Source organism: Homarus americanus, unplaced genomic scaffold, assembly GCF_018991925.1.
Source record: "Homarus americanus isolate GMGI-L3 unplaced genomic scaffold, GMGI_Hamer_2.0 scaffold52512, whole genome shotgun sequence".
Classification (NCBI taxonomy): domain Eukaryota; kingdom Metazoa; phylum Arthropoda; class Malacostraca; order Decapoda; family Nephropidae; genus Homarus; species Homarus americanus.
The window spans coordinates 14,739,258-14,766,406 of NW_024735442.1; the positions used below are offsets into that span (position 1 = coordinate 14,739,258).

At 39.7% G+C, this 27,149-nt stretch overlaps 2 protein-coding genes across 5 annotated transcripts in view; one reads left to right on the plus strand and one right to left on the minus strand.

Moving 5' to 3' along the window:
- LOC121871053 (zinc transporter foi-like) overlaps positions 1-27,149 on the minus strand; it is a 66,061-nt gene that overhangs the window by 10,324 nt on the left and 28,588 nt on the right. For 3 of the 4 annotated variants that reach the window (XM_042373147.1, XM_042373146.1, XM_042373149.1), the window contains exons 4-7: positions 7,556-7,772; positions 5,250-5,425; positions 3,814-3,996; positions 2,494-2,629 (exon numbers count right to left, since the gene is read on the minus strand). In XM_042373147.1, coding sequence (XP_042229081.1) covers positions 2,494-2,629; positions 3,814-3,996; positions 5,250-5,425; positions 7,556-7,772 — 712 coding nt within the window. The remainder of the gene's footprint in view (positions 1-2,493; positions 2,630-3,813; positions 3,997-5,249; positions 5,426-7,555; positions 7,773-27,149) is intronic. The other variant, XM_042373150.1, reaches the window with a different exon arrangement.
- LOC121871054 (zinc transporter 2-like) overlaps positions 12,654-27,149 on the plus strand; it is a 65,403-nt gene continuing 50,907 nt past the window's right edge. The window contains exons 1-2 of the mRNA XM_042373152.1: positions 12,654-13,017; positions 23,941-25,827. Of these exons, the coding sequence (XP_042229086.1) occupies positions 25,630-25,827 (198 nt within the window). The 5' untranslated portion in view covers positions 12,654-13,017; positions 23,941-25,629. The remainder of the gene's footprint in view (positions 13,018-23,940; positions 25,828-27,149) is intronic.

The window sequence follows — 27,149 nt, forward strand, 5'->3', positions numbered from 1 at the left end:
CAAAACTGTGTTACTAAGCATTAGCCATTGTGCAAAGAAAGGGGTCATTCATTATAATTCATAACAGCATAAATGTGATAAAAGCTTTACATAAAGAACAACTACTAATTAAACAATCCATACTATTACAAAGAGTTTCTAGTTATGTAACATATGCTTACCTAAATCCTTCAAAAGTATCAAGCCCTTAAAAGTGGATAATGTATTCATTCATTTGCAGTTTTATGCATTCCAATTGTATAAAATGAAAACTCATGCACAAAGGACTAATTAAAATAATTCTACATGCAAGTTCAAATTGCCAGAGAAATAAAATTAATAATGAACCCAAAAAACTATAATAAAAAGTTTACTATATGTTCTCCATGTTAAGATTTGGAACCCTTTGCCCATCCCATTGTGTTTTCCAATGAAGTAGTAATGACCGCACCTCTCCCAGCTATATGCATACAGAGGTCCCTCAATTGATGTAAAGGTCATGTTCTTGACAAATCTAAATTAATGTATGGTAAAAAACGATTTCCATCCTAGGTCTTAAAAAAATTATCAATCTCCAAAATCTTACCTTTTGCAAAGAATAAACATTTTTCACAGGCTTTATATGTCATTAGAATTTTATTCAACCCAACACACCACATTAATATGTAGTGTAGTGGATATTAAACACACTACACTGTACTTGAATATTGAACAGTACTGGGTCTGTTTATTTACAAACAGCCTTGGTTCTCATGAAACTACATTTTTTGTGAAAGAAACTAAAGCCATATGTTACCCCAGTGAGACTAATTCCGGCTGTGTGCCTCAGAATGAGATTGGTAAATATGATTCACAAAGTACTGTATGTACAGTATCAAGTTGTTATTTTTACACACTGAATGAAAGAATACTATTAAATAAAAAAATAAAAAATGAAAAATTCCCCAGCCATTTACTATAAGTACCCTCAGTGCAACCCCAAGTAACAGAAACGTAAATAATGCAAGTTACTCGACCAAAGCTTCATCACTTCCAACCAGCCATTTTCCACATTTGTGTGGATTTGATTAACTAACTAAACCTCATAGCTTGGTTCATAATAACAAAATGTTTTTACCCATTTCTGTTAATGTACAAATACTGTAGCTTTTTTACACACCAACAACTTTTATTAAATGAATAGTCTTTAAGAAAGGTTGCAAATATTTTAAATGTTTCTTCTGTTTTTACATCTAAGTAAACTGGTATGTACACAGTACAAGCAAACTATTATTGGTTTAGCACACTAGTGTTTTCTCCTGATGGTCAGTTTGATCACACCAGTGAACAGTACATATCCAGTTTCTAGACAAGGAATACCCTCGAGTAATGAGTCTGTACTGCAATTTACAGAACCACAACTCACATTATAACAGGACTGAAATTTGAATATTTTTGCATGGTCCAGCAAATTTTAGGCCAGGAATATGTGGACAGCTCAAAGTTCCTGTATGCAAACAGCACCCTAAACGTTCTGCTCAAACTCAGAAATATCTTAGAAAAGGCCTGGGACACCTAAAAGACAGAAGTCTGGATCAGTCCAGAAGTCTTAGGCCTGTGTATAAAACTGAGGTTGGATATTTCAATTTTTGGTTTAAATGTATGTGACATCATATAAAAACCTTGTAAACATAATTAATTCACATCCAGGATTTATTGAATACTGTACTGTATATATCACAGTCTCTTGCAAGCCATTCCCCCACTTGACTGTGTGGTGGCTGGAATTTGGAGAAAACAAAAAATCTCTCTTTACTCACAGTCAATCAGTCACTACTCTAATAGATGTGGACTGTTATGGTCTTCTCACAACACAGCAGCATATTTTGCTCTCATTTACACACTCTGCTGGATGTCCATCTCACTCATATACATAAACCCAAGAGATGTGGTCATTACTCTTAACCAGGAGGTTGGGTGCAAATTAAAAATGAAACTTGTTTAGAGGTGAAATAATGTTCAGGAGGGGGACACCATGTTTCAAGAGGACAAAATGTTATCAAGGACACCAAGAATGAAGCGAACATGTTATGGAAGCAGACATCATGTTCTGGAAAGAATTTTACCAAGAGTGTTTATCATGCAATTAAAAAAGTAACATCAGGCATGGAAATTCATGAGTAAGGTACTACAGCCAAAACAGCACAATGGCCATGAAGAGGAAATTTTTTACGAGGGATATCACAGCCAGTTAGGAAACAATGGCAACAATCTTCATGAAATTCCAAGCCTGACATATGTCAAGCCTCACTTCTGGTTGCAGCTAATGAGAATTCAGCATTACAGAAAAGCACAAGAGCAACATTTATTCTTTTGCCTTTAAGGTTCACAACATGTTGCATGAGAACTGACTTGGTATGTATTTCACAATCCACAAGTTATACCAACAAATCCATCTTAATAATTTCATAAATGTCAGCCAATAGCATATAAAATGAAATTATTAAAGTGGTAGTCATAGTCCATGCTACTTACTCATTGTGCTTTCTGCATATATGAAGGAATTATGTTTGGAATGTTTTGAGAGCTTTTCACCTATCTTCTCGTTAGTATGACTTCCAGTATCTTCTATGGTTGTTGCTGTCTCTACTGTTTCCTTATCTACCTCCTCCTGCAAATTAATATCCAATGATGACAGCATTATATATTGATACCAATATTTCTTACACACATACATAACACATTACAGGTACAGACCCTCGACACCAGATCCCGGAAAACTGTTAATTCTCGAAAACCGGACATTTTCTTCCTTCAGTTTGGTTAAATTTTCTTCCCTGGCTAAAAATTTTGAGGTACCTTATGCCAGATGCTTCTTGTTCTCACCTGGCCCATGTGAGAACAAGCAGCAACTGGATTAAGTAAATAGAGCCTTTGGTTTAATTTTTTCAAAATAATTTCAAAAGCTGTGTGAAAACAGTAATATTACCTTATTAATACAAATAAATATAATTAAAGATAATTTTGCACTTGGGGAAGCAAAATATAACATGTGAAATGCTCTGGCAACATAATTATCTTGAAGACAACATGAATATGATGAACAAGTTTTAAGATGTAAACTCCTTGCCGCAGGATGTCACATGGTGAAGGATGTTACAATTTTCTTTTTCCTGTTTTCTTCCAAGATATTTATGTTACCAGAGCATTTCACATGCTATTTTTTGCTTCCCCAAGTGCAAAAATTATTAGAGATCAAAACAGAATAGTAATTGTCCCTTAAAATATCAAATGTACCGGTAAACATGATAGATTAAATACTACAGAACTGTAGTGACTTTTCCCCATGTCTGTCTGCCTGACAATGAGCTGCCTTGCTACAGACTGACCCCAAGCCTCAGTTGCATGGTTCGAGTGAACAGACTATATAAAACTCTTTAATTTCTAAAAAAGTTATTGAGTATATAATGTTTGTTTGTTGTGTTCTCTTCATTTAATGAATGCAGAAAACAATATTTTCTTTACTTTGTTATTTAAAAAGTAAAACAAAGTTTAATTAAGTGTGTGTAGGAGAAAAACTTGACTAGTCTACCAGAGACCTGAAAATCCTAAAAACCAATTCAGTTTTCGTTCACATGGTCCCAGATTTGAGGGTCTACACCTGTACTCTATGATGAACCAATGCAGTGATTACAAATTCTACTTCTCAAAACTAAATTATATGAAAAATTAACAAACCAATTTATATAACTATTTTGTATAATGTACTCTGTACCAAATATTTTTTTTGACATTAAAATTAAATTACACTAAATTTACACGATTAAATTGTCAAAAAATTCAGGAGTGCCTCACCTTACTCTTTGTAAGATCTCCTGGAAGTTCATGACTATGCCCATGTGCATGGCCATTCCCACAAAACATGTTGTGGAACCGTTCCAAGAAGAGGAATAAAATTATCCCTCCTAGTGCTGTGAAGCCATAAAATGAATGCAGTACATGGGGATTGCTACCTTGTGGAACTTCCATGCTGATAGCCTGAAGGTAAAAAAAAAAAAACCCAGTTTATCAATGATTGAGAATGACCATCATTGTGAGTTAATCTCTCCTAGTATGGTGGCATCTATCTACTGTACTTATTCTTAATTTGTAGTGAAAGAGCTCAAACAGATTAAACTAATAATACAAATATGATTGAAGTTCAGTTCTATATTATACTAGTTCACCACAGTATAATCTAAAATACTTTTATTTAATTGAAAACATTAAGGAATAATATGAAGTTTTCTTTTATACTCTTAATGTATTGTATATATTTTCATTTGATACTAAGTCATGAAGGAATAATACAATGAAATTCTCCTTTCTACTAATAACATTGTTTAGATAATTTTATACTGCATACCACATCAAGAAAACCATTAAATATAAGTACTGTATATAAGACCTTGCCTGCTCAATGAAGCACTACTAAATTGGAAATAAGAGAATTTTGTTCACAATAGTTAACATCTTCCGTCTCTGACAGTCTTGGAGTGCAGTAACCAACAGGTGAGGCAGTTAGCTTAGTTTAGGAAATAACACATAGCGAGAAGAATGAACAGTCCTTCTTTACCTGACACAGTGAACTCCCCATTTACCTTACCCAGTTATGGACACCTACTTGTACAGTATTTCTTTCTTTGTCGCTAGTTCAAAGTTTATCCAATTACTAATTTTTTATTGTTTACATTTTGTTTTGTTTCATTCCCAATCCAGACCAGTTTATAAGATTCTTCAATCATCATCATCATCCTTTCCTCCTTCCTTCAATCATAGTTATTTTCCCACTAATCCTATCATTATTTCCTTTTATTTCAACCTTTCTTCATTACCTTATGTTTTTTTTGTTTTTTTTTTATAATTTCCTGTTTCTACTTATTGAAGTACCCTTCCACTTATCTGACATTCTGTCTTTAAGGTAAGAGGTAATTGTCTCACTTAAGTACTGTAACTTCAAATTCTTCACGCACCCCTCATGGGTCTAAGCCCACTTGATTAACAACAAATAATTAGTATTTGTTTAAATATAATGTGTTATTTCTATTGTGAGATGAATTGTACATTATATTTTGATATAATAAAATAGTGAATATAAGACCCCACATTGTAAAATAACTATTGAAACACTCGCACATAATCAGGCACATTCAAGAGCTTGTGCATGCACAGTACCTGCAGACAATACATAACCAGTCAGCCCAGCAAGTAATCTGACAAGTGAAGAGAAGGATAAGTATATAATAACTAACATGAGGGAGGAGATGGATTAGGGCATCTCCTGCTAACGTTCCAACAGCCAGGGCCATCAAGAACTGATTAACTTGGTCGTAATATTGGACTCGTTTCAGTGCAGGAATCAGCATGATGCACGCCAACCCCACCAGTCCAATGACAATCATGCTTGTTACAGCCCCGATCCAACTCTCTGTGAGATCATACAATGCATGTAAGTACAAAACAAATTTCAATACTAACAACTGCAACTAGCATAGCATTTAACAAAATGCATACATGATACAACAGCAACAGATAATGCACAGCATAACAAGAAGAAACCTTGCAATGAGATGACCTAAAATACAGTTTTTCTGTAAAAGTTCAAAACTGATTCATATTACCTATCAAATATGACTATGAATAACATATGCATATATACTGCATAGTACTGTATATGGGGCATGGAACTACCATTGAATTAACACATGCTAAAGCAATGATAATGTACGTGCTACACCTGCCATTATATTAATTGTTTAGAGCCTGTAACATGTAACATCTTATATGCATGCCATTAATAATACTTTAGAACACTACAGATGTCAGCTTTAAATTTCACTTATCTTTGATAAAGATATTTCTACTCTGTACAAACTTCTTTTCTGGATTTCCCTTATCAAGAAGAAAACTTCAGTCAGCTATTAGTACATCAGTGTTCCAACTGCTAACAATATTTCATATTAGCTTTTACATTGGATATCATAAAAGTTCCCAGCACAAAAAGTAAGTTAATTCAATGTATTATACATCAGATAACAGCTTTAATTCATAAAAACATATTGAAACTTTACCTTGCCATACATAATTTATGAAACACAAAGTAATAAACTACAAATAAATTTAACAAACATTTTTATGCACTGTACATTTTAAAATAGGTGTCACTAATTCATTAGACCTTGGTTAAACTACTTAAACCTACCAACTTGGTCACTAGTCTTGTGTTGGGCCATATTCTGCACAGCTTAATTTTCCAGTCATAGCATTCTCGCTCAAATTATTATGAAAGAGCTGGTCCACTATAAAAAAAAAATTACACATACAGCATTTAAGCACGCACACACGCACGCACATACACAGAAATGAATGGACACACACCTGCCTGTATACAGGTACAGTATGCATAGGCATGCATGCACACACACACTTTAATCTACAAAAATATTAATTATATCTAGAATGATATTTAACCTCCATATGTACAGTATACATGTAACTTTATCTACTGCTTAAATACACATTTGTTATAATGAATAACAGAAATGGCACTTCTTTTAAGGAATACAGTAGAAGTATGACATAATAATCTTAAGGGAAAAAAAATTAACAGACATAAACATGAGGGATCCTTGATGAAGAATGATTCCTGGGTGAATTTTCCTCTACCAAAGTTAATAGAATACAGTTTATCATTCCCCTTTCAATCCCAGTTGCAAAAGACATTCTTCATCATCCAGTATTACTGTGTCCATATTCCATACAAGTCATTCAAATGAATTTTATTATCAATCAATTCGTTCAATCCTCTTCCTTATCAATGAAACTACATCCCCTCTTTCCATCCATATATAAATTGCAACTCTTTAGATGTAAGGCAGACACTTATCCCTGACTAGACAGTTAAGTCATGCATCTTCATCTCTCTTACCCATAGTGTACTGCAAGGCAAGCTAAGTTTGATTATGGGTCACTTATCGGTATTGTTGCCATTACAGGTCATAATTTAAAGTTTACCTTCCTTGGCCCAGCATATAATAAAAAAGATAATCCTACATTTTGACAACCCACACAAACCCCTAAAAAGTCATAAGGCATAATAAAATATGGCAAACTTTGTGAAGCCTCAGTCTCTGACACATAGGGTTGCAGATACCATAAATAAATGCTAGTTCATTCACTATGCTGAAACATCTAGTTATATCAAAATTTGAGGTATACTATAAGGATTTAAGATTAAAGGTCTGTGTATTTATACATTCAATAAACTTAATAGTCAATCCAAATTAATTAAAAGAACACCTCCCATTTTGTCTTAATTCAGTGATATACTGTATCATATGGGATTTTGGGAGCATTGGTTGTTTTCAATCTACAAGGAAAAACAGACTAATATCAAAATATTATACATATATAATATCATATATGTATAATTATATCCCCTGTATTATATATTCATAAATTTATATAAAAAATCATGTACTTTTTAAGTTAAATACAATAAACATCATAACTAGTGCAAAAGTAAATTTTGGGATTTTTTTTCCCAATTAGCCCGTACCTGCAGTAAATTCATCACCATCGTGTTTATAGCCACGGCGATGGCCATGTGAGTGCTCAAGTTCACCATGGTTATGTGGATCACTGTGCTGACTCTCCATGGTGCATATGTCCAAGTAGTTGACAATCCCTGGGCATAAATCCAGGAATCCACGAGCCGTAACAGAATCACCGGCAGATAATCCCGATCCCAATAGTAAGTCAACAATCCCGTCAAACTGTAAAAAATAAAAATACAATACATTAATAAAAACCAAACTAAATTAAACAAAAAAATATTTCAGACCAAGGCTGTAGTGTTTCAGGGAGACAATAAAGTCTATACCTTAACCAGAAATCTGGATAATCTGGGCCCTCTCTACAGTTTAAACTACCCATGCCTTTGTTTGAAAAATTCTGATCATTAGCAAAATCATTATTGTCTACCTAGTCGGTTCATGGTGTTGACACTTTCTATGCTTTTTTGTTCTGTTTAATGTACAAGCCTGGGTTCCATAATCTATCACTTTATAGAGGCTGGGATTAGCTTTATGGTTCTGTGTGTGGCCAAGCAAGAACAAAAAAGATTTTCAAATACAGTACTGTATTCAGGACTTGAACTCAGACTTCCACCTTGTCAAGCAGCACACTTACCAATTACAACATGGCTCACCATTTTCATCACCCACATTGATCTCTGGGTAGTCTTTCCTTTATACACTACAGTACTTGGCAAGGTGTTTCCACCACAGCATACTGTACCTATAAATTTCCTATTGAGCTTACCGTAAATAGAGCTTTAGACTGACACACACAATATATATATATACGTATATGTATGTATGTAATATATATATATATATATATATATATATATATATATATATATATATATATATATATATATATATATATATATATATATATATATATATATATATATATATATATGTAATATATATATAATAATATATATATATACATAATATATATATATATATATATAATATAATATATATATATATATATATATAATATAATATATATATATATATATATATATATATATATATATATATATATATATATATATATATATATATATATATATATATATATATATATATATATATATATATATATATAATATATATATATATATATATATATATATATATATATATATATATATATATATATATATATATATATATATATATATATATATATATATATATATATATATATATATATATATATATATATATATATATATATATATATTATATATATATATATATATATATATATATATATATATATATATATATATATATATATATATTATATATATATTACTAAATTTGTTATGCTTATCTTAATAAATGGCAAGAAAAACAGGTCGTAATTTAATGACTCATCTCTATTCTAGTGTTTATTACAGGGACTAACACAGGTATGGGCTGTTCCCAGTACTCCCAGTTGTAAATCATATGGGTACCCATTTATAAAATTGATGAAGTAAAGGCTTGGTCCAGTATACTTTCCAGAGTGGTGTTTTCACACTGTCCCTAAAGGATAGTCAGGCGTATTGGACCCACCTTTATAGAACCCAAACTTGATTTGGGAATTCAGAATGTGGTCTGGTTCAAACCTCGTTTAGGCAGTCAAATTGGCTCTAAAAGATGTTCCTATTGTAATTAATAATAACCTATTGGGAATTCGGTTAACATTCGTTTTTATCCCAATAGGGGGCCAGGGCAGGGGGCTAGGACAGGGGTCGGAGGGGGGTCAGAAGGGGGACGGGGGTCGGAGGGGGAACGGGGAGGGAGGCGTATTCGAGTTAATGATGATGTTTGGTAACTTGTTCCACTCATCCACTACTCTATTTCCAAACCAATGTTTACCTATTTCGCGCCATAATCTAAATTTGTCTAATTTAAAGCCATTGTTACGAGTTCATTCAATTTCAATTTCAATTGTTTATTCCTTGATAGAGGAAGCGGGATCCTAGTGCTGTCACTAGGTACCCCTGTACAATGACACCAGAAGCATCTGGCAAGTGTGACAAGTATATACAGTATAAATATTATAAAGGGGCTTACTAAAGCCTAAGGAAGGAAGGATATTCCTTTAACACATAATCAATATTATTTACAAAATATCTGGCCAGTATAGGGAGGATCATCGTGTCTCCGTCAGGGGGTCGTGGAGTGGTGGTCCAGCAGGCGTCACGGAAGCGTTGTGTGTGGGGACATCTTAGGAGGTAGTGAATAAGGGTGCTGCTGTCGGGTCTTCTGCATAATGCACACGAGTTCACTCCTGGTTGAATAGTTTAAGTACCCTTTTAATGTCACCCTTGTTTAGCCCTGACTTCCATTTATAAACCTCGAGCATATCGCCCCTCACTCTACGTCTCTCGAGGGAGTGCAAATTAAGATGCTTTAACCTGTCTCTGTACTCAAGGTTTCTAATGCCATGGATTAGTCTTGTCATTCTCCTCTGAATTCTTTCTAGGGATTCTATATCCATTCTGTAGTGCGGTGACCAGAATTGAACTGCGTAATCCAAGTGAGGTCTCGCTAGTCTTGTAACTAACACTCCTTTGTATGAACCAAAGCACTTTGTTAACCTTGTTTCGAGGAAATACACATTGTTTACTTGGTTTAAGATTCCTACTTATCATTACTCCTAATCTTTCTCACAACCAATCACAGAGTTTTTCGCAGTCAAGTGACTTTTTTGCACCTTTAACCCTAATTTTTTACCCGTTTTGGCTCAATTTATTTTAAAATATCATAACCATAGTGAATTTAAGCGTTTTCTTTACCCATTGACCTGCCATCTTACAAAAAAATTCCGACCGTCAACTCGTCCATTGGGGATATTGGGATGAAAACGAATTTTTATCGGAATTTCACTTAATTTCAGTTATGGGTTAATAATGAAAGAGAACCCTTTTACTATTTTACGTTCGATGCATCATGAGGGCGTGTTTTGTTCCGTTTTATGCTTCTTCAGTCCTCACAGCTTTGACTGCGATCGGAAACACCACCAATGTCATAGCTATAGGCTCTGATATTAAAACATTATTTCAGAGGATTGCATATAAGCACAACCAACAGGATATGTATATCTTAACACCCCTTCCCCCCCCCCACCCCCTTGCCTCCAGCTACGCCTTCATCCCCCGGAAATTACGTGGGGAAAGGACGTGACGTATAGTATAGTACTGCAACCTCGGTTCTCATCCGCTAAGAAGTGTCCCTAAGCCGAGCGTACCCCCACGGGTGACCTGTTGCACTCAACGTGGATTTTACTTGCTTTGCCACAAACCAAACGTTAGACGTCAAATGGCGAGATCTAGTTTGTGTCGGACTGTCAGGTCTAGGAGGCTTTTCAATATTAACAATGGTGTGAGGTCCTGGGACAAAGTCCAAGCTACCCTCCAGCGAGTGAGGTGAAGGAGGGAGAGGTTTTACGTCAACGGCGGACACTGAAGAGGTACACCAATGTTACCCACTTGTTACGTCATCAACAACATCCGCACCCGTCTTCCTTTTGTGTGTGTGGAATGACATTTCCCACCCGCGGTCTGTTACGTCTCCTGGTCTGTTTAGTTTTACAGTCCAAAGTTGTTGTTTTTAATTATACAAATACTGTATGTTTCTTGTTTGTCACGAAGGTTTGATATTTCTGCCTTTGTATTCCACAGAAACAACTATTGATTAGTTTGGTAATGATGGTTCGCAGTGTTAGCCATGGTAGTTTACTGCTAACTCCATGACACTTTCTCTTCACGATCATGGCCACCTTTCACGGTATAGTCAAATTGTGGCTTTAGCAAGGAGACTTTTTTTTTATTCCAGGAATGCTTTACTCTACCATAGGCCTGGCGAATATATTTTGAGAGTTCCATGCACCTCTAGTACTTAGTTTAGTTTAGGTATATCTACAGATCATTTGTGGACTTAATAATTACTGACTTCAAACACTGTTTTCGCTGTGTAATGTATGTGTTACAACTATAGGATGGTTTTCAATAAGCTTTCGCAGACTATTTCCCAAAATAATTTCAAAGTTTTTGTTTTAATGAGGCAAATGAGATATTAATTCTTACCCACACACACTCCATGGCTTACAGGTCTCGGCTTTACATCCCTTGACACACATGTTACCCACCACAGCAACAAGTCAGTCCTGTTAAGACCTTAATAACATAACAGATGCCACGCACTGGAACCTTCACCTTGTGGGGACAAAAGGTTATAAAATGTTCATCAGTACCGAAGGTTGAACTCTCACCGGCTGTCCCTTTAAGCACTGTATTGGTGGTGGTGAATACAGTCAGTGCGAGATGAGGGTCTGGCCGCACGCTTATTACTATTAAAATACGACATTTCTCTCACAGCGCTGTCAGTTACCTCGCTGGCTGTCACCTGTGTGAAGCTGCTGTCATTTCCGAAACAATTGGGAATTTTCTATTACTGTATTGGCTCAATGGGTTGTCCCACCGATAGCTGCCATCTCCAGCGTCCTGTTATACTCTCTACTTTTGCCCAACGGCTGTTATATGCAACAAAGAAAATGTTATAATTATCTGGTACAAGGGCTCTCACGTCGGACACCTTGACGAACATCACGCAAGCTTTATTCCCATGTGGTGTTAAGAGGCGTTGTTAGACATCTCTGAAGGTTATCACGTAATGCTATACTCTCTCTCATAACATTCACATGCATACAAACACAAACCACATAACTCACACATACAGTAAGACAACAAACACACCTATAACACAAATAAAAGATACATATAGCCATTAGTTTTAAATACATGTACAAGGGGTATACATACACAAATAGGCACCCACAATACTCATATACAGAAACAAGCACACACTTCTACCTAACGCAAACATCCTGTCACAAGTGTACAAGTGTCACACACACACACACACACCAGCTGACTGCCTCCCGGAAGACAACACAACACGGCTCTTACGGCAACAACCTGACGTGGTGGCGACGGCGTATTAAAATCACGAACTGACAACTAAGCAACGAGGCAGAACTTGGGGATCGCTTTCTACTGCCCCGTCGACAGACTCGACAGTCGCACCTCTTACACCGTAGTCGACGATCCACGCCCCTCCAATACCTTGCCATACTGACAACCTCTAATAGTCTCTTGTAATTCTGAAAATAGACTGGAGCGTGTTTTGAAAATCTAGTGATAACTGGTGTGTTTTTTTTAAGTGATTTTAAGATGAGGATGTATTAGGTGAGAGAGAGAAGGTGTTAAGTCGCGGTGGTGGTAGTGGCTATGTAACACGAGTGACAAGTGCAACACCTACACCATCTTCCAGCAGTGATCACCTGTTCCCCCACCCACCCCCGCGGCCGTCGCTGCCAAAATTTTAAAGGTTCTTCTGTTGAACCCTCTGGCCACAGCACTCGTCTCTTGGTAGTGTTCATCGTTCACTGGTGAGATGTTTGAACAATCTCTCTTCTTGTTTTGCACTGATTAACCCTTCTTCCCTCATCATCAGTCACGTTAACACTATTGTCAATGTAGAGTGGATGGACTGCTCACTACAACTAACACCTGCTCACCAACACCTGTTCACCATCACCTATTCACCAACAACACCTGGGAGGGGGAACGCCAGGTAATAAGCTTACCCTCCCACACATGTCCCATTGTTAGCCGAATCCATTCACCATCTCACCCACCGTCACTGTCATGAAGTGTGAGAGATGATGAGTCAGGGACAAGGTGATGGAAGGAAGGAGTGTGGAGGTGAGGGGGCGTGAAGGTAGAGGTAGGTCAGTGGAGTAGTGTGCCGGGGGAAGACATGTGGCTGTGTGGCGTGCTTATTTCACCCCTCCACCACCCTCGTAAGGTGATGGGTGCACCTGCTTGCATCAGCTGTTCACATGCCTCCAGCCAATTACACTTACACATAAACTTAAATAACACCTACACACCTCAATGTTGATTTACTCTTCTGTAATACACTTCTTCCCATTATCTATGTTGAGGTTCACATTCCTGTACCTTCAATGTAATACTTTTCAGACCAATACACACCACGAAAATAATCAATATAGGACTATGTGGACACTCTTCTAAATAGGGACAGTTGCCAAGTCGTATTACCGAACACCAGTGGTATCAAAAGCATTCACAGGCAACCACCAACACACGCACATACTAACTATCTGAGGTACCGAGACATGTCACTCTTGTGCGCTAAGTAACGTCTAAGTAGCGTCTGTTTCCCACTAATTAATATTACCAGTCACGGTTTGTCCAGGACGTAGAGACGAATGTGGGGAAATTACAGTGTGCTTCTAGATCCTTAACAGCTCTGGACGTCCAATGCTTCTCTCCTTGAGCCGGTTTTGTGAAGTACGACTAGTGCATCATTAGGAATGTGCTGCTGTGGTGAGGTGAAGTAGTGTGTTGCCATGGTGATGTAATATGTTGCCATGATGGTGTAGTATAATGCCATGGTGTAGTGTTACCATGAGTAGTGTGATGCCATAGTGATGCATAATGTGATGCCAACATCAATAGAAGCATTCGAGAACGCCAATGCCAACTTTGCAACATCAACAGAAACACAATACTCACCATCAACCCCGTAGGAACATCTACAAACATCATCGACACAAATACTCAAGGTACTGTAGTAACATCAACACATCACAACACAGTCATCACCCACCTGCGTTAACACACTTGGCAGCATCAGTCATGTAAATACTTAAGCATTATTTAAGTGAGGGAGATTAGGTTACGGAGATTAGAATTTTAACATAATACATCAGACTTTTCTTTGCTGTAATTTTTTTTTATTTAATTTTGTGTTATTTGATATATTTACCCAGAAGAAAATGCCATATATTGTAAAGTGTTCAGGGAAATTAGTCTGCAAGTGTACTAAAGGTGTACAGCTGGCCACAAGTAAACAATATGTGGGTCAGGGAGACAGGTTTGGCGGGAAATGTCAAGGAAAAAAAAACAGCAACAAAGGTGTATATGTGGTATTGTTTTACGAGTTTAAAAGTTACGCGTTAGACTAGTAATATTATAATGACCAAGAAAACCTATTATAATGATCAGGGGAAGAATATTATAATGAACAGAAGAATGTATTAATGGACAAGAAATAAGTATAATAACGAATGAGAGAAATATATATTTACGAATATAAGAATCATAAGGAGTACTGAAAATTGTGGAGGTGAAAAACTTAAGGATGTTTGCCGGGCTTTTGATGATGATGACAACAATTTCCTTCCAAACTTGTAACACTAATACACAATGAAATGAAAATATTACCTTTCTTAAACTCAAAGTAAGTGTTTTGAATGTAACTTAGGTTGATTAGTAAATGAAAAGATATGAACCAGTACTGAACTATTGAATACCCAGAGCGATGGATTACACATTGAGCTGAAGGAATCCCAAACAAACATTTACTTAATTTTGAAACAAAAGAGTTAATTAGGCCGTGGTTTGGGGGACTGTGTCTAATAAAGAAGCTAAAATCAGGACGAGGTCAGCATCCAGGATCAGATCCAGTTTACTGTTTACAGGTACAGCCTCTGAGCTGGGATTCACCTTCGGTTGTCGCTATTCGTAATTAATTAATATTACTAAACAATATTAAAGCTATCCTACATCATCAAAGATAAAATAAACAAAACTAGTTTCCATGTGAGGTTACCTCAGACTATATAAAGTTAAAAGATGATAGTGAAAATAAGGTAGTATAAAGTTGGTGGGGTTCAGGAACCTGGCAACATCTCCAGGCCCAAGAGACGAGAGCGTCAAGGAAAGTTGAGAACCGAAAGTTGCACTGTTGGCCGCTGGCTGCCTGGGGGATTAATGGCGTGGATGAGTGAACTACTACCGCCCTCCTTCCCCATCAGGGAGTAACGTGGTTCACAATTGTGTGACGAGGCAGCAGGAGTGAGCAGCCATCGGGTACACTTGACTCACTCACGAGGGCAAAAATGAGAGGTGCTGGTGGAGTGGCACCCCTGGTACAGGTAACGGGAGGAGTTTCACTTGGGGCACTGGAGGGACTTGCCCGACCGGGCGCTGCCCTACCCGACCGGGCGCTTCACGAGTCTTCACAGTTGCACACGTTATGGAGCACGAGCTGGGTGGTTGACATCCAGTTTACCCAACCACGGACATACCACCACCATCACAACTACTTAACCACCAAGACCTTTACCAGCAGCAGCACAGGTACCGCCGCAGCTGTCGTACACACGTTCTGTAGCCACGAATGACGTCAACAAACTGAACTGGGCGGCGGAACCCGTACTCTGTATGCCTGGTAGCAACAGGTGGGTTGGGCGAGACGCATTTCCAGCATCCTCCTGTCTAACACGTAAACGAGATCACCCAGTGAAAAACGTATATCTCTGGTTGATGCAGCCGTGTGGAAGATGCTCATATAATTACAGTACAACCATAACATCCTTTCCTATACTACAAGCAAATACTGTTTATTTCTCGTCTCTAAAGAACCATGGACCATAGCTTCAACCCAGTTACCCCTGATGATACTAAACCCTTCAATTCATGGTTTTATCAACTCAGGATCAATGTTTTGTTTACTCCATCGTCACACACGACGCTCCTCCCCTCGGCGTCTCTCAGTGTGAACACCCAACCTCAGCCACTTCTCACCATTTCCCACAAGACTTGCGGTGCGGCAACATGTTTCCATTAACTGCAGGGGGGACAAACAAGCTCACATGTTATCCATTACTTAAAATATTATCGTTGGTTATTATTTTTGTGACAGTACTTTGAGTGTTTTGGAAATATATACTCTTCCGGGTCTTCACATTTGTATCACATACGAGTTCTTGTCACACTCTATACACCTTTACTCCACCACCCTATACATCTTCTTTCACAAATGTCCATACAACTTCCAATAAAATTAGTGAACAGATAACTAATCAGTATTCGGCTCTGTCACTTCTGCAGATCCTCTGCTGCTTAAGAAAAAAAGTGGACATGAACGTTTACACTAGCGTCTAAAAACGATTTCAGTGTGTGTGTGTGTGTGTGTGTGTGTGTGTGTGTAATAATAATAATAATTGACGGTTTATTGAAAAAATTCTGCAGCCCGAAGGCTGAAAATATACATTGGACATAAATGATTTATTACATACATTGGTGGTTTAACAAAAGCCTTCATTAGAGAAAGGTAAAGGAACATACAGTGAACATACAGTGTGTGTGTGTGTGTGTGTGTGTGTGTGTGTGTGTGTGTGTGGACATCAGCAGCCTTCGCCCACAGACACTTAGGATGAAGGCTATGTCCTCGGTACTACCACACGCGTTTAACAGTAACATTACGCGCTAAATATAACCACGAACATTTACAGCACAACAACACTACCGGGTCACCCTTCTCAGGTCAACAAACGTGTGGATAACCTCGTTTATTATACAGTAAGTCCCGTTGTGTGGTGCCCCCAATACCTCACTCGCCACACATACAAAATGCACTTCACGAGGCACTTACACATCATTAATCATTCACACGATACTTACACCAGAATCTCAGGTTAAGTCAGAAGTCATTTTGAGAAATGTATTCAGAGTTTGACGTGTCGTGCGCTCTCTCTCTCTCTCTCTCTCTCTCTCTAACCTTTTTTGTTAATCTTATTAAATTATCACACCTAACTGTGAGTGTACAATAGAACAAAACCCTTAGCTTACCCCTATAAATTGCCCATTCCAATATTTAATAATTCCTTCCTTATCCAACACCTAAACTACTGCCAAGTTTCAAGGGAGTCGACCAACGTGTTTCTGAAAGGTTTCGTTCACCTACACCCACATGGACACGGGGAAATCTGAGAGCGTGGAATCAGGGAGTGTGAAAGGGGGAGCCAAGGATGTGACAGTACAGTAGATAACAACACTCGGGAGTGGTGGTGCGTCGCGTCAACCACCGCTACCAATCACTCGTCTCCGCCAAGCCGCCACGGTTCAAGATCTGTCACGTTCAGGCCGGGGAAGTGAAATTTTCACACCCACGACACCAAAGCGAGAGGCGTTTTATCTCACTCCCTGAGAGTGTTTCCTGACACCTGACGAAGCATAAACGATATCCGGCGATAAATTCAAAGGAAAAAACTTGTGGTTGGCTGCCAATTCTAAAGCTTGACGAAATCTGTGTTTAAAGAACTAGAGCGATGGTTTATGTCTTACGAGGTCTGGTGACGCCGATGGTGATACAGTACTTCACAGCTAGCTGACCTGACTCAAACAACTCGCTGGCTACCACATGACATGAAGTGATGCTAACAGGTCACAAACACATGTTGCTACCTGTAGCTATAAGACACTACACATAAACAGTACATAAAATTCTTAAAGTGTGAGGCATTTCAGATTGGTACGTTCAAATAAAACAAAAGCAGTTCTTTGTCTCTACCCCGCCCAAAACTCCAGAAAATCTATTACGTTCCTTACACTGGGGAAAAATTAAAACCTAGTTGATCGAGTGTAACCAAGGGGGGAGGGGGTGGCCAAGTGGAAGCCAGTTAAAAAATATATTTAGGTGCAATTCGCTCCAGCTATTGTGATGTAATCGTCCAGCAGGCGGGAGGCAACAAGAAAATCTTACCGCACGTATACCAAAACATCCGCCACTCTCAACTCCTGATATGGCGTCTGGTCACTTTTATATTTTCCTTTTGTGGGATTTTTTTTACATTTTGTAGTGGGAGAAAACTCTACACAATAGATGGTCAGCTGGTTAGAAGTTGTCAAATGTTACCATCACCGCACCTCAAAAAACGTGCATAAAAAATGTAAACAAGAATGAAGCGGTAATCCCCCTGCCCCCCTCCCCCTTCCTCTCACAACACAGGAGGAGTCGCTTCTTCAGGTACTATTAATAAATCAACATTATACAACAGTCACCCGTTAAACTGTACTGACCGAGCGAAGGGGGGGGTCAAAATTTATCAATTACTGGATCCATTTTTTTTTGGGGGGGGGGGGGTTCACAGAGCACGATATACAGTCAACTCTCCAACAACCGAGTTAATTAGTCTGTGGACAATATAATTAAGAAAGCTCAGGTTAATCACGATGTTTGCTGGATTCTAATTACGTAAATATTTAAAAAGAATATTCTCAATAGGGCCTAACGCTGTAAGAAGACCCAATTTCTATATGGGGAATAACAATGAAGTCCTGTGGTCAATGTGTCAGTAAGTTGAAGACTGGTTGTGTGGGGTCAGTACCATAACCTCATCAACCCACTGGCTAGAAAGAAACAAATTTAAACCTGTATGTGACGCCAAACCCACGTGAAAGACGCCCTGGGTTGACTCATAAATCTCACGGTGTCCTTGGCTACACTAGGTTGAGCAGGTCATAAGAATACAGAAGGTTACAGGAAAGAGTCAGAGCGGGGGAAAAAATAGCCAATCCAACTAGACCGTGACCACTCTCTTAAGGCTTCAAGGACACACTGCTCGCGGTTTCAGCATAACGTTCTAGTATAAAGTACAACATTAACCATAACACACGTTCAAGTACTGTAGACAACATCAAACCCAACGTGTACTTGTGTAGAAAACTTTGACCTGTGACATGCGTTTGAGTGTGTTGGGGGCGTAAGACGTTTTAAACTTTTAACTAATAATTCTAAGCGTAGTGAAGACCATTAGTTGAGATATTCATACATATATATTCACATGCACATAATTCTAAGTCACCAGGAGGTCGTAATGAATAGTGGGCTTAATTTATTTGCTGGTTTTACTGTTATATATAAAGGGAGGTGAGGAGGGAGATAGGCAGGAGGTGAGGTGAGGTGAGGTGGGGTGGGGTGAGATGAGGTGCAAAAATTACCCCAAAGATGACACCAAACAGGATGAACATAACTAACACCACATTACTACTTGTTACTAACACATCTGGCCAGCAACACAACGCAAGAAAATTACTACGTGACAACCATTCCCAACAGGTGTTTAACGAGACCGTGAGGCAGCTAGCGTGTCAGGTGCCCCTGGCGGAGGGAGCTAGGGGCTGACGCTACCACAACACCCATTGAGTGAGGAACCTGAAGCACACGCCTCCACACACTTGTAATAATGTCTTCTACACCTGGTCACCTAATGTCTTCTACACCTGGTCACCTCCTACACTCACCTACAACCATGAGGGGGCAACAGCCAGGTGATATCTTGGGGCCTGGACCACTCGACAAACTGGTTCCCGGAAAACAACAGTAACTTCCCACCTCACCACACACCTTGATAACTGTTAAGTCATCTGGCCACCGCTACACAAGAAGATACAGAAATACGCAGCTAAGTACTGGACTACACGGGGAAGTACTGGAAACAAAGTGAACGAGAGAACACGATGGTCTCTTTGAGTAACCCGGAGTTATGGGGGGGGGAGGGGAGAAAGAGGAAAGTAAAGTTCAGGGAGGGAAAGTTTGGGGGTGGGAGGGTTAGAGGGGAGGGGAGGGGAGAGAGGAGAGGGAGGGGGGAGAAAATGAAGGGAGATAAGCATTGTAACTGGAAGAAGGAAAGAGCAATGAGGGAAGGAGGAAGGAAGGGGGAGGGGAGGGAGGAACGTAGAAGGAGGGAGGGAATGTGGGGAGCAGCACTAACACGACCACTTTCTCCAGCTGGTCGGCTTAGTCTTAAGGTGACATAAGCTACGAGGACTACACTACACTACACTAAACTACACTACACTACACTACACTACACTACACTACACTGTCACTACACTACACTACACTGTCACTACACTACACTGTCACTACACTACACTACACTACACTACACTACACTACACTGTCACTACACTACACTACACCATGGCTCTCTGGTTATTTCCTCAAACAACGCTATGTTAAGTGAGGTAAATTACGGTGAAAGTAAAAGCTGATACGGCCAGTGACTTCTCCCTTTTAATGTGTGTGTGAAAGAACGAAAAAAGGCCTAGTCACACACACACACACACACACACACACACACACACACACACACACACACTTCCCAACCCCTGAAGGACGAGATAAACACAGTCAAACTACACTACACTCTGCCTCTTAACACCCCGACGGAGATAACATGATAACAGATAATTCAATTAAATGCATCTATTACGTGATGTAGATGATGAGAGGCGATATAACCTGTTATCTTTAAACGACGACACGCAAGTACTCAAAGGGGTTAAAATTCATCGTAATCAAGGGGTTAAGTCGTAAGTGCTGGAAGGATTAATATCACAGATTAATTTCGTAGATAAGAGTTAAAACGAAGACTAAAATTCCTTATATAAAACCGATAATTTATTCAATAGCTCACGGGAATGGAGGGAGGGAGGGAGGGAGGGGGGGGACAATGATGTCAGCTACTTAAAAAAAAAACACCTTTCTTAAAACCAAACCTCGAATCCCGCTGAACTATACAACGATATGTGACGCTCTTCCCAAATTTTTAATGAACTGTATATACAACGATCACACACAACTGACTGGAGAATTACTGGACTGTTAACTGTTAAACAAGTCTTGTGTCTGTATGATTGATATGTACTTTCTTATGTGACCGAGTGTTCTGGGTAATGATAGTTCTCGGGGTTAGGTTGGGGCTGGGTTGAAGGCAAGACATGAGGAAGGACTCAGATAAGTGTAAAATGAGGTGCGGGTGTTGAAGTAGGTAAGGACAATTATAACCCAAAAGCTAACATAAACCTCATCATCATTGCACCACAGCCCGGCTTACCTTTACCTCTGTCCACTATAAAATCCTCAGCTTTAACACACATCTCTCCTCTCTCCCCGACCCCCTCCCCCACCACACCCCCCACCCCACATCTTAAAGCCTTCACGGGGCGTTGTACAGAAACACCTCCTATACCTCAAACACTTCCTTCACTCCTTGGGGTTACAATCACTACTAGAAGTGTGTGTGTCTGTGTGTGAGTCAAGTGCACAGGAGATGCGGTTTGTGTGTCCTTACAAGATAGTGCTAAGCTTAGAGTGTCTATTTCCTGTTCGCGACACACAACATCTTATCGTGGAGGAGAATGCCAAACGTTCCTGAGTGCTCGTACTGGCGTTAGTTACATGTACAGTACGTTATGGGTCGACATTCCCTTTAAGAAATTAGACGCGGAGGATTACAAGTATCTGGTAAAAGGTCAGGTTTGTTATTACCAAAAAAAATTAATAGAGTCTTCTTATATAAAAATGTCTCAGGCTGGACTTTAGAGGCTTTAACCCCCCTGATCCCCTGATGGCTAAGCCCCCCCCCCCAGCTGAATAAAATCGTCTGGCGTTAACCAAATTAAAATCCTTAAAGTTGTTCAAACGAATCAGAGGTTAAATCAAGATATGTTAAACCGTACTCTAACCACAGGCTGGGGTAGTCTGCGTCACTACATCTTTACCGTTTATCTATATTATCATGATAAATATTCCACTGTGCACGCGAGTTCGTTCACTTGAGTGTGAGCGTGAGATCAGGCTTCGTAAAGGTAAGGTTACACGTGTACATGCATGTGTTAGTATTCTGCACACACCTGTGACTGTGAACATATAAAAGTGAATACTAATAACAATGGCGTCCCCAAACACACCTAGTGCCTTCCAAACACCTCCAAAGCCTCCCACACACACGTGGCGATATATTGTAAAACTGAAAAGATCTTGGTCCCGGCTAAATCACAACACCAGCGTACACACTCCTACACACACACACACACACACACAAATAATATTCACCACCACCACACATGTGAACATCACAAGTGTTGCCGCCTCGACCACACACACAAGTAGCCACAGACGGTAACTTAATAACTCTCTTAAAAGGAAACATATAAGGAAGATGTTTACGATATAGGTTAGGTTACTGACCCTCACACATCCCTGCAAGGCGTCGCTAAATGTGTTACAATCCTGAACTTGTGAAAACACTGACTTATTGGGTCAAAAGTAGAATAGTACCTAAAACAACTGTTGCGACGAGTAAGGGACCAGAAAGAAACGTCTTTCGAGTCGTGAGAAGACCAATAAACTTTTGTTGTCTCCAGAAAAATCGGAAAGAGAAGTTTGTTTATGTCAACTGGGGAAACAACATACAGAAATTTGTTGTGACCGTTGAGTGAGTACCCGTGTCCAGAAGACCGCATCAACCACTGTTCACCAGTCTAAGTGGTACATCTTCCACAGGTGACTCAATCAAACGCCACCAATCAAGAGCTATTACATGGCTCAGGTGGCAAGAGAAGCGCTTAATGATCACAGTCCACCCAAAAAAAAAAAAATCTGGTTCGAGTCTTCAAAAAAAAACAAAAATAATAATAATAATCTGAACTTTTAAATCTGACCCCTGAACTGGTGTTACAAGTGACCTTATCTAGTCGAGTTTCTGCGTGTTTTTGGTGCCATTATGAATCAGTGTTCTTATCTACCCAGTTATACAAAAAAAATACGATTCTTTTAGACCTTTAATTCAACAACAGTCAAAAACTATTATTTATTTCTCTTTCTGTTTATTAAGTGTTGGTGTCTAGTATATTTACCACTCTAAAATATGTGTTTAAAGACCCTAAAGGACCTAGACTATGTACTTAAGGCTACAGAGTAAAGACATACCACAGGGGCCAGCCATACACAAAGAAAAACATATCTTTACTTTTCGAGGATTGATGATTGTCTTATTGGCTATTAACTAACTTAGTATAAAATGGGAGTGATTTTTTTAATGTCGGTAACAAAAATAGATATTAATATAAAAACAAGTAAAATGACACACGGTGTACTGCCAAGTGGTGTTAACAGGTTCAGCGCGCGCACACACACACACATACACACTATACAGAAGAGAGTACCTACTGATATGCATATTGAGATAACTAAATTTTATATATCCACGGCCCACATGGTCTTCGTAGGGGACAAAGATCACCTTCCTTGATAAGTTAGCACACCTTCCTGACTCACCTCACTTTACCTTACACTGTGTGGCAGCTTAAGTTTGTCTCATATTGTACCAATAATCTACCTGTAAGTGATACCAGAAATCCAACTCTCAGTGTATCAACTATATATTCACAGTTTTCATTTCAAATACCTAAGTTCTTCCTGATAGGCGATGGTTCATCGATCAATTAAAATAAAGTTTTAATGTGAATTATCAATTCTCTCTCCCTGGTAGATGGCTTTAAATTATAATTAGACTCACCGCCCAACAGTAGCACAAGAATATACCGAGCAAAATAGGTGAAGTGGCGACTGTGGAGCTCTACAGGTGGTGGTGACGACACACCTGGGCTGTGTTCGACAACAATTACATATTTATTTCTTCCCACAGGAGAGTGCAAGAGCGTCGCCCTCCTCAGTCTCACGGCCAGTTCACCACTCAGTAACGCAGCCAGTCTCACAGCCAGTTCAACACCCAGTAACGCAGCCAGTCTCACAGCCAGTTCACCACCCAGTAACGCAGCCAGTCTCACAGCCAGTTCAACACCCAGTAACGCAGCCAGTCTCACAGCCAGTTCACCACTCAGTAACGCAGCCAGTCTCACAGCCAGTTCAACACCCAGTAACGCAGCCAGCCTCACAGCCAGTTCACCACCCAGTAACGCAGCCAGTCTCACAGCCAGTTCACCACCCAGTAACGCAGCCAGTCTCACAGCCAGTTCACCACCCAGTAACGCAGCCAGTCTCACAGCCAGTTCAACACCCAGTAACGCAGCCAGTCTCACAGCCAGTTCACCACTCAGTAACGCAGCCAGTCTCACAGCCAGTTCAACACCCAGTAACGCAGCCAGTCTCACAGCCAAACATAAAGCCACTTGCCCCATCAGTGAGAGTTACAGGACTGGTGAGGGGCAGCATCAGTATGGACGTCGGGCAGCGGTGGAGGTGATGGTCGGGTCGTCTCAAGCTGCAATGGCACTGTTAACTCGTGGCACCGGGCACCACAACCACCCCGTATAACCACCACTCAACGAGAACCACTACAACCACCATACAGTGTGCAACAACGACCACTACAAACACCATACTACCACAATGGTGATTACTGGCTGAACCTGACACACGGTTCTCGTCCTCACTGCCCACCTCTCCACTGACCCCATCCACCCATATCACCTGTATTCCTTCTGTCGTCCAGCCTAGATCACCCACAGCCTTCGTCACCCCCGCCCACCTTCACCCTTTACTCCACCCACCCAGTGATCCAATTCGCTTTCAAGAGCCACTTTTTATCGTCGCCCCACAACTTGCTCGTCCATTCCTGAGCCTCTCTTAACTGATCATGTCTTAACACCGTTACCTTTCCTACAATCCATCCCGCCCTTCTTTTACCCTACATATCCCCACTCAGGCCGTCCACCTCCCTCTACAACACGCCCACCGCCTTCTACAACTCGCCCACCGCCCTCTACGACCCTCCTTACCACCCCCAGGCCCCGCCCATCCAAGGTTGTGGTAATAGTGACACACTGCGGGTGCCCCCTCCCCCCAACACACACACACCGCAAGCTACCTCAGTGGTGGAGGCTCACCAGTGACTTAACTCTGGAATAATAGTGCACGAGCTCTGACCCCCAGTCATATATCTCATCCTGTAGTGTCAAGCGAAACTGTTTACGTTAAGGCAGTCATACACCAGTGGACCTGAAGACGTACAACACAAGTAATTGTTACAGAAAGCAAGTGAGTTAACCCGGAAACAACCTGTGTATATAGTGTCATTAAGTTCGCCTTAGTTTAGTGTTATTTATTTACCTTGTGAGGGGCTGAAGTGAGAGTTCCTGCTCGTTCTTCAATACTATTTCACCTGCCTAGTAGTCTACCCTGCATGTGGAGGACCAGGAGAACCATCACCTTTGAGTGTCGTGAGAACCCGACACCTGCGAGCGTCTAACAGTAATCATCAGCTGTGAGTGCACCGAAGCCTGTCATTTGTGGCACATGTGAGTACCCAGGAGATACTGTTACTTATGGTAGTAAGGAAGTATTCGCCTGTGGAGAGGAGTGGTACACGTCCTCTATGAAACTGGAGGAATACGCGACACCTGTGGATGTGGAGAGGAAGCCATCAGCTGTAGTGCACGATCCCTCCTTTCCCTGCCAGACCCTTGGGGCAGGAACACCCTGGGGGCGAGGACCCGCCTCCACGGACCTAGGACTCAGTATGATGATCTTGGGACGCTCACCACGCTACACCAAGCTCTCCACCTGCAGCGAGGTACGTCACGCACATATTCATTCAATTAAGCTGCCATCCTCAGATCTGTGGGTTGGTGACCACAGCTGTCCACTAGACTTTCCCAACAACTACGATTATCTTCCCCAGTCTCTGCCTTAACCTGGTCCCTATAGCCTCAAATAACCCAATAATAACTCTACCATTATCCCTCTCCCATGGTTATAATGTCAAAATACCTGTTTTTCCTTATTTCTCTCGTAGGTCCAGCTATTGTCAGTAGTTTTATAATTTATTTATCTATTCGTACAACTCACCCCAACATTCTACTCGAGCATCCTTCTGCCGTCTGATGAATGTTCACGTTCTCAACCGTACAACAGTGGTAAACATACATAGCACTTCAGTAGCCTTTTACTTCAGCTTAGATTATTTTTTATTTCCAAACAGATATCCAAGATTTTTTCCTTCACCTTACGTATTCATTTCTCCTTCACATTCTATCATCACAATTTATGTTATTTATTAGATGTTCAAAATTGTCCATCTGGTTAAGTTAGATGTTGCTCTCTCATAACAGACTTAGAACCCTGTCTATAACGTGTGTGTGTGTGTGTCATAAACATTCGCTAATATTGGCATTTGGTTCAGATAATCTATAAAACCTCGCTTTGCATTCCTCATTTTTTTTGTAGCAATATGGCGAGCCAATGAGCTTCTCATTTTACGTAGCACACCTGGCAGAAGTTAGGTTAGGTTAGTGATGCATTTGTGACAAGGTTAATAGTCACTCTATCCTGATTTATTCTCCTCGGACTTACAGTAAATACAGGTTACCCACTGTCACTATAAAGTACTATATAATACTTTAAAATCTGTGATGCCGCCCTACTGTATATCCCCCGACCGGGCAAGACGAGCGGGTGTCATAATCGGGTAACGGAAGAAAAGTCACAGGGGGAAAAAAGTCGCAGAAAGTCATAATTTTAGCTAGGAAAAAAAGTTACACTATGTAAATACCATTAAGAAATAAAATGTTAAAACCAAAGCATTTTAAGGCGGTTAGGCGTTAGGTTAGATTTTGAATGTGTTTTGTTAGGTCATTAAAAACTAAAACAATCCAAAAGTAAAAACAAATTCGACATGTATAAAAATTAAGACGTAACTAAGCTGTGACCTTTTTTTTCCTACATACATTTTAAACCGGTCGGCCTTGGCGTAAGAGCGGTGGTTGATCCTAAAGTTAGTCAGTTGGTATGTGACTCTCTACTCCCCGTACCACTGATAAGAAGTATTAGACGTTTGTAAAAGAGAGATTTTCATGACGGCTAGGAGACAATCATATACTGTACACACAACTTTGT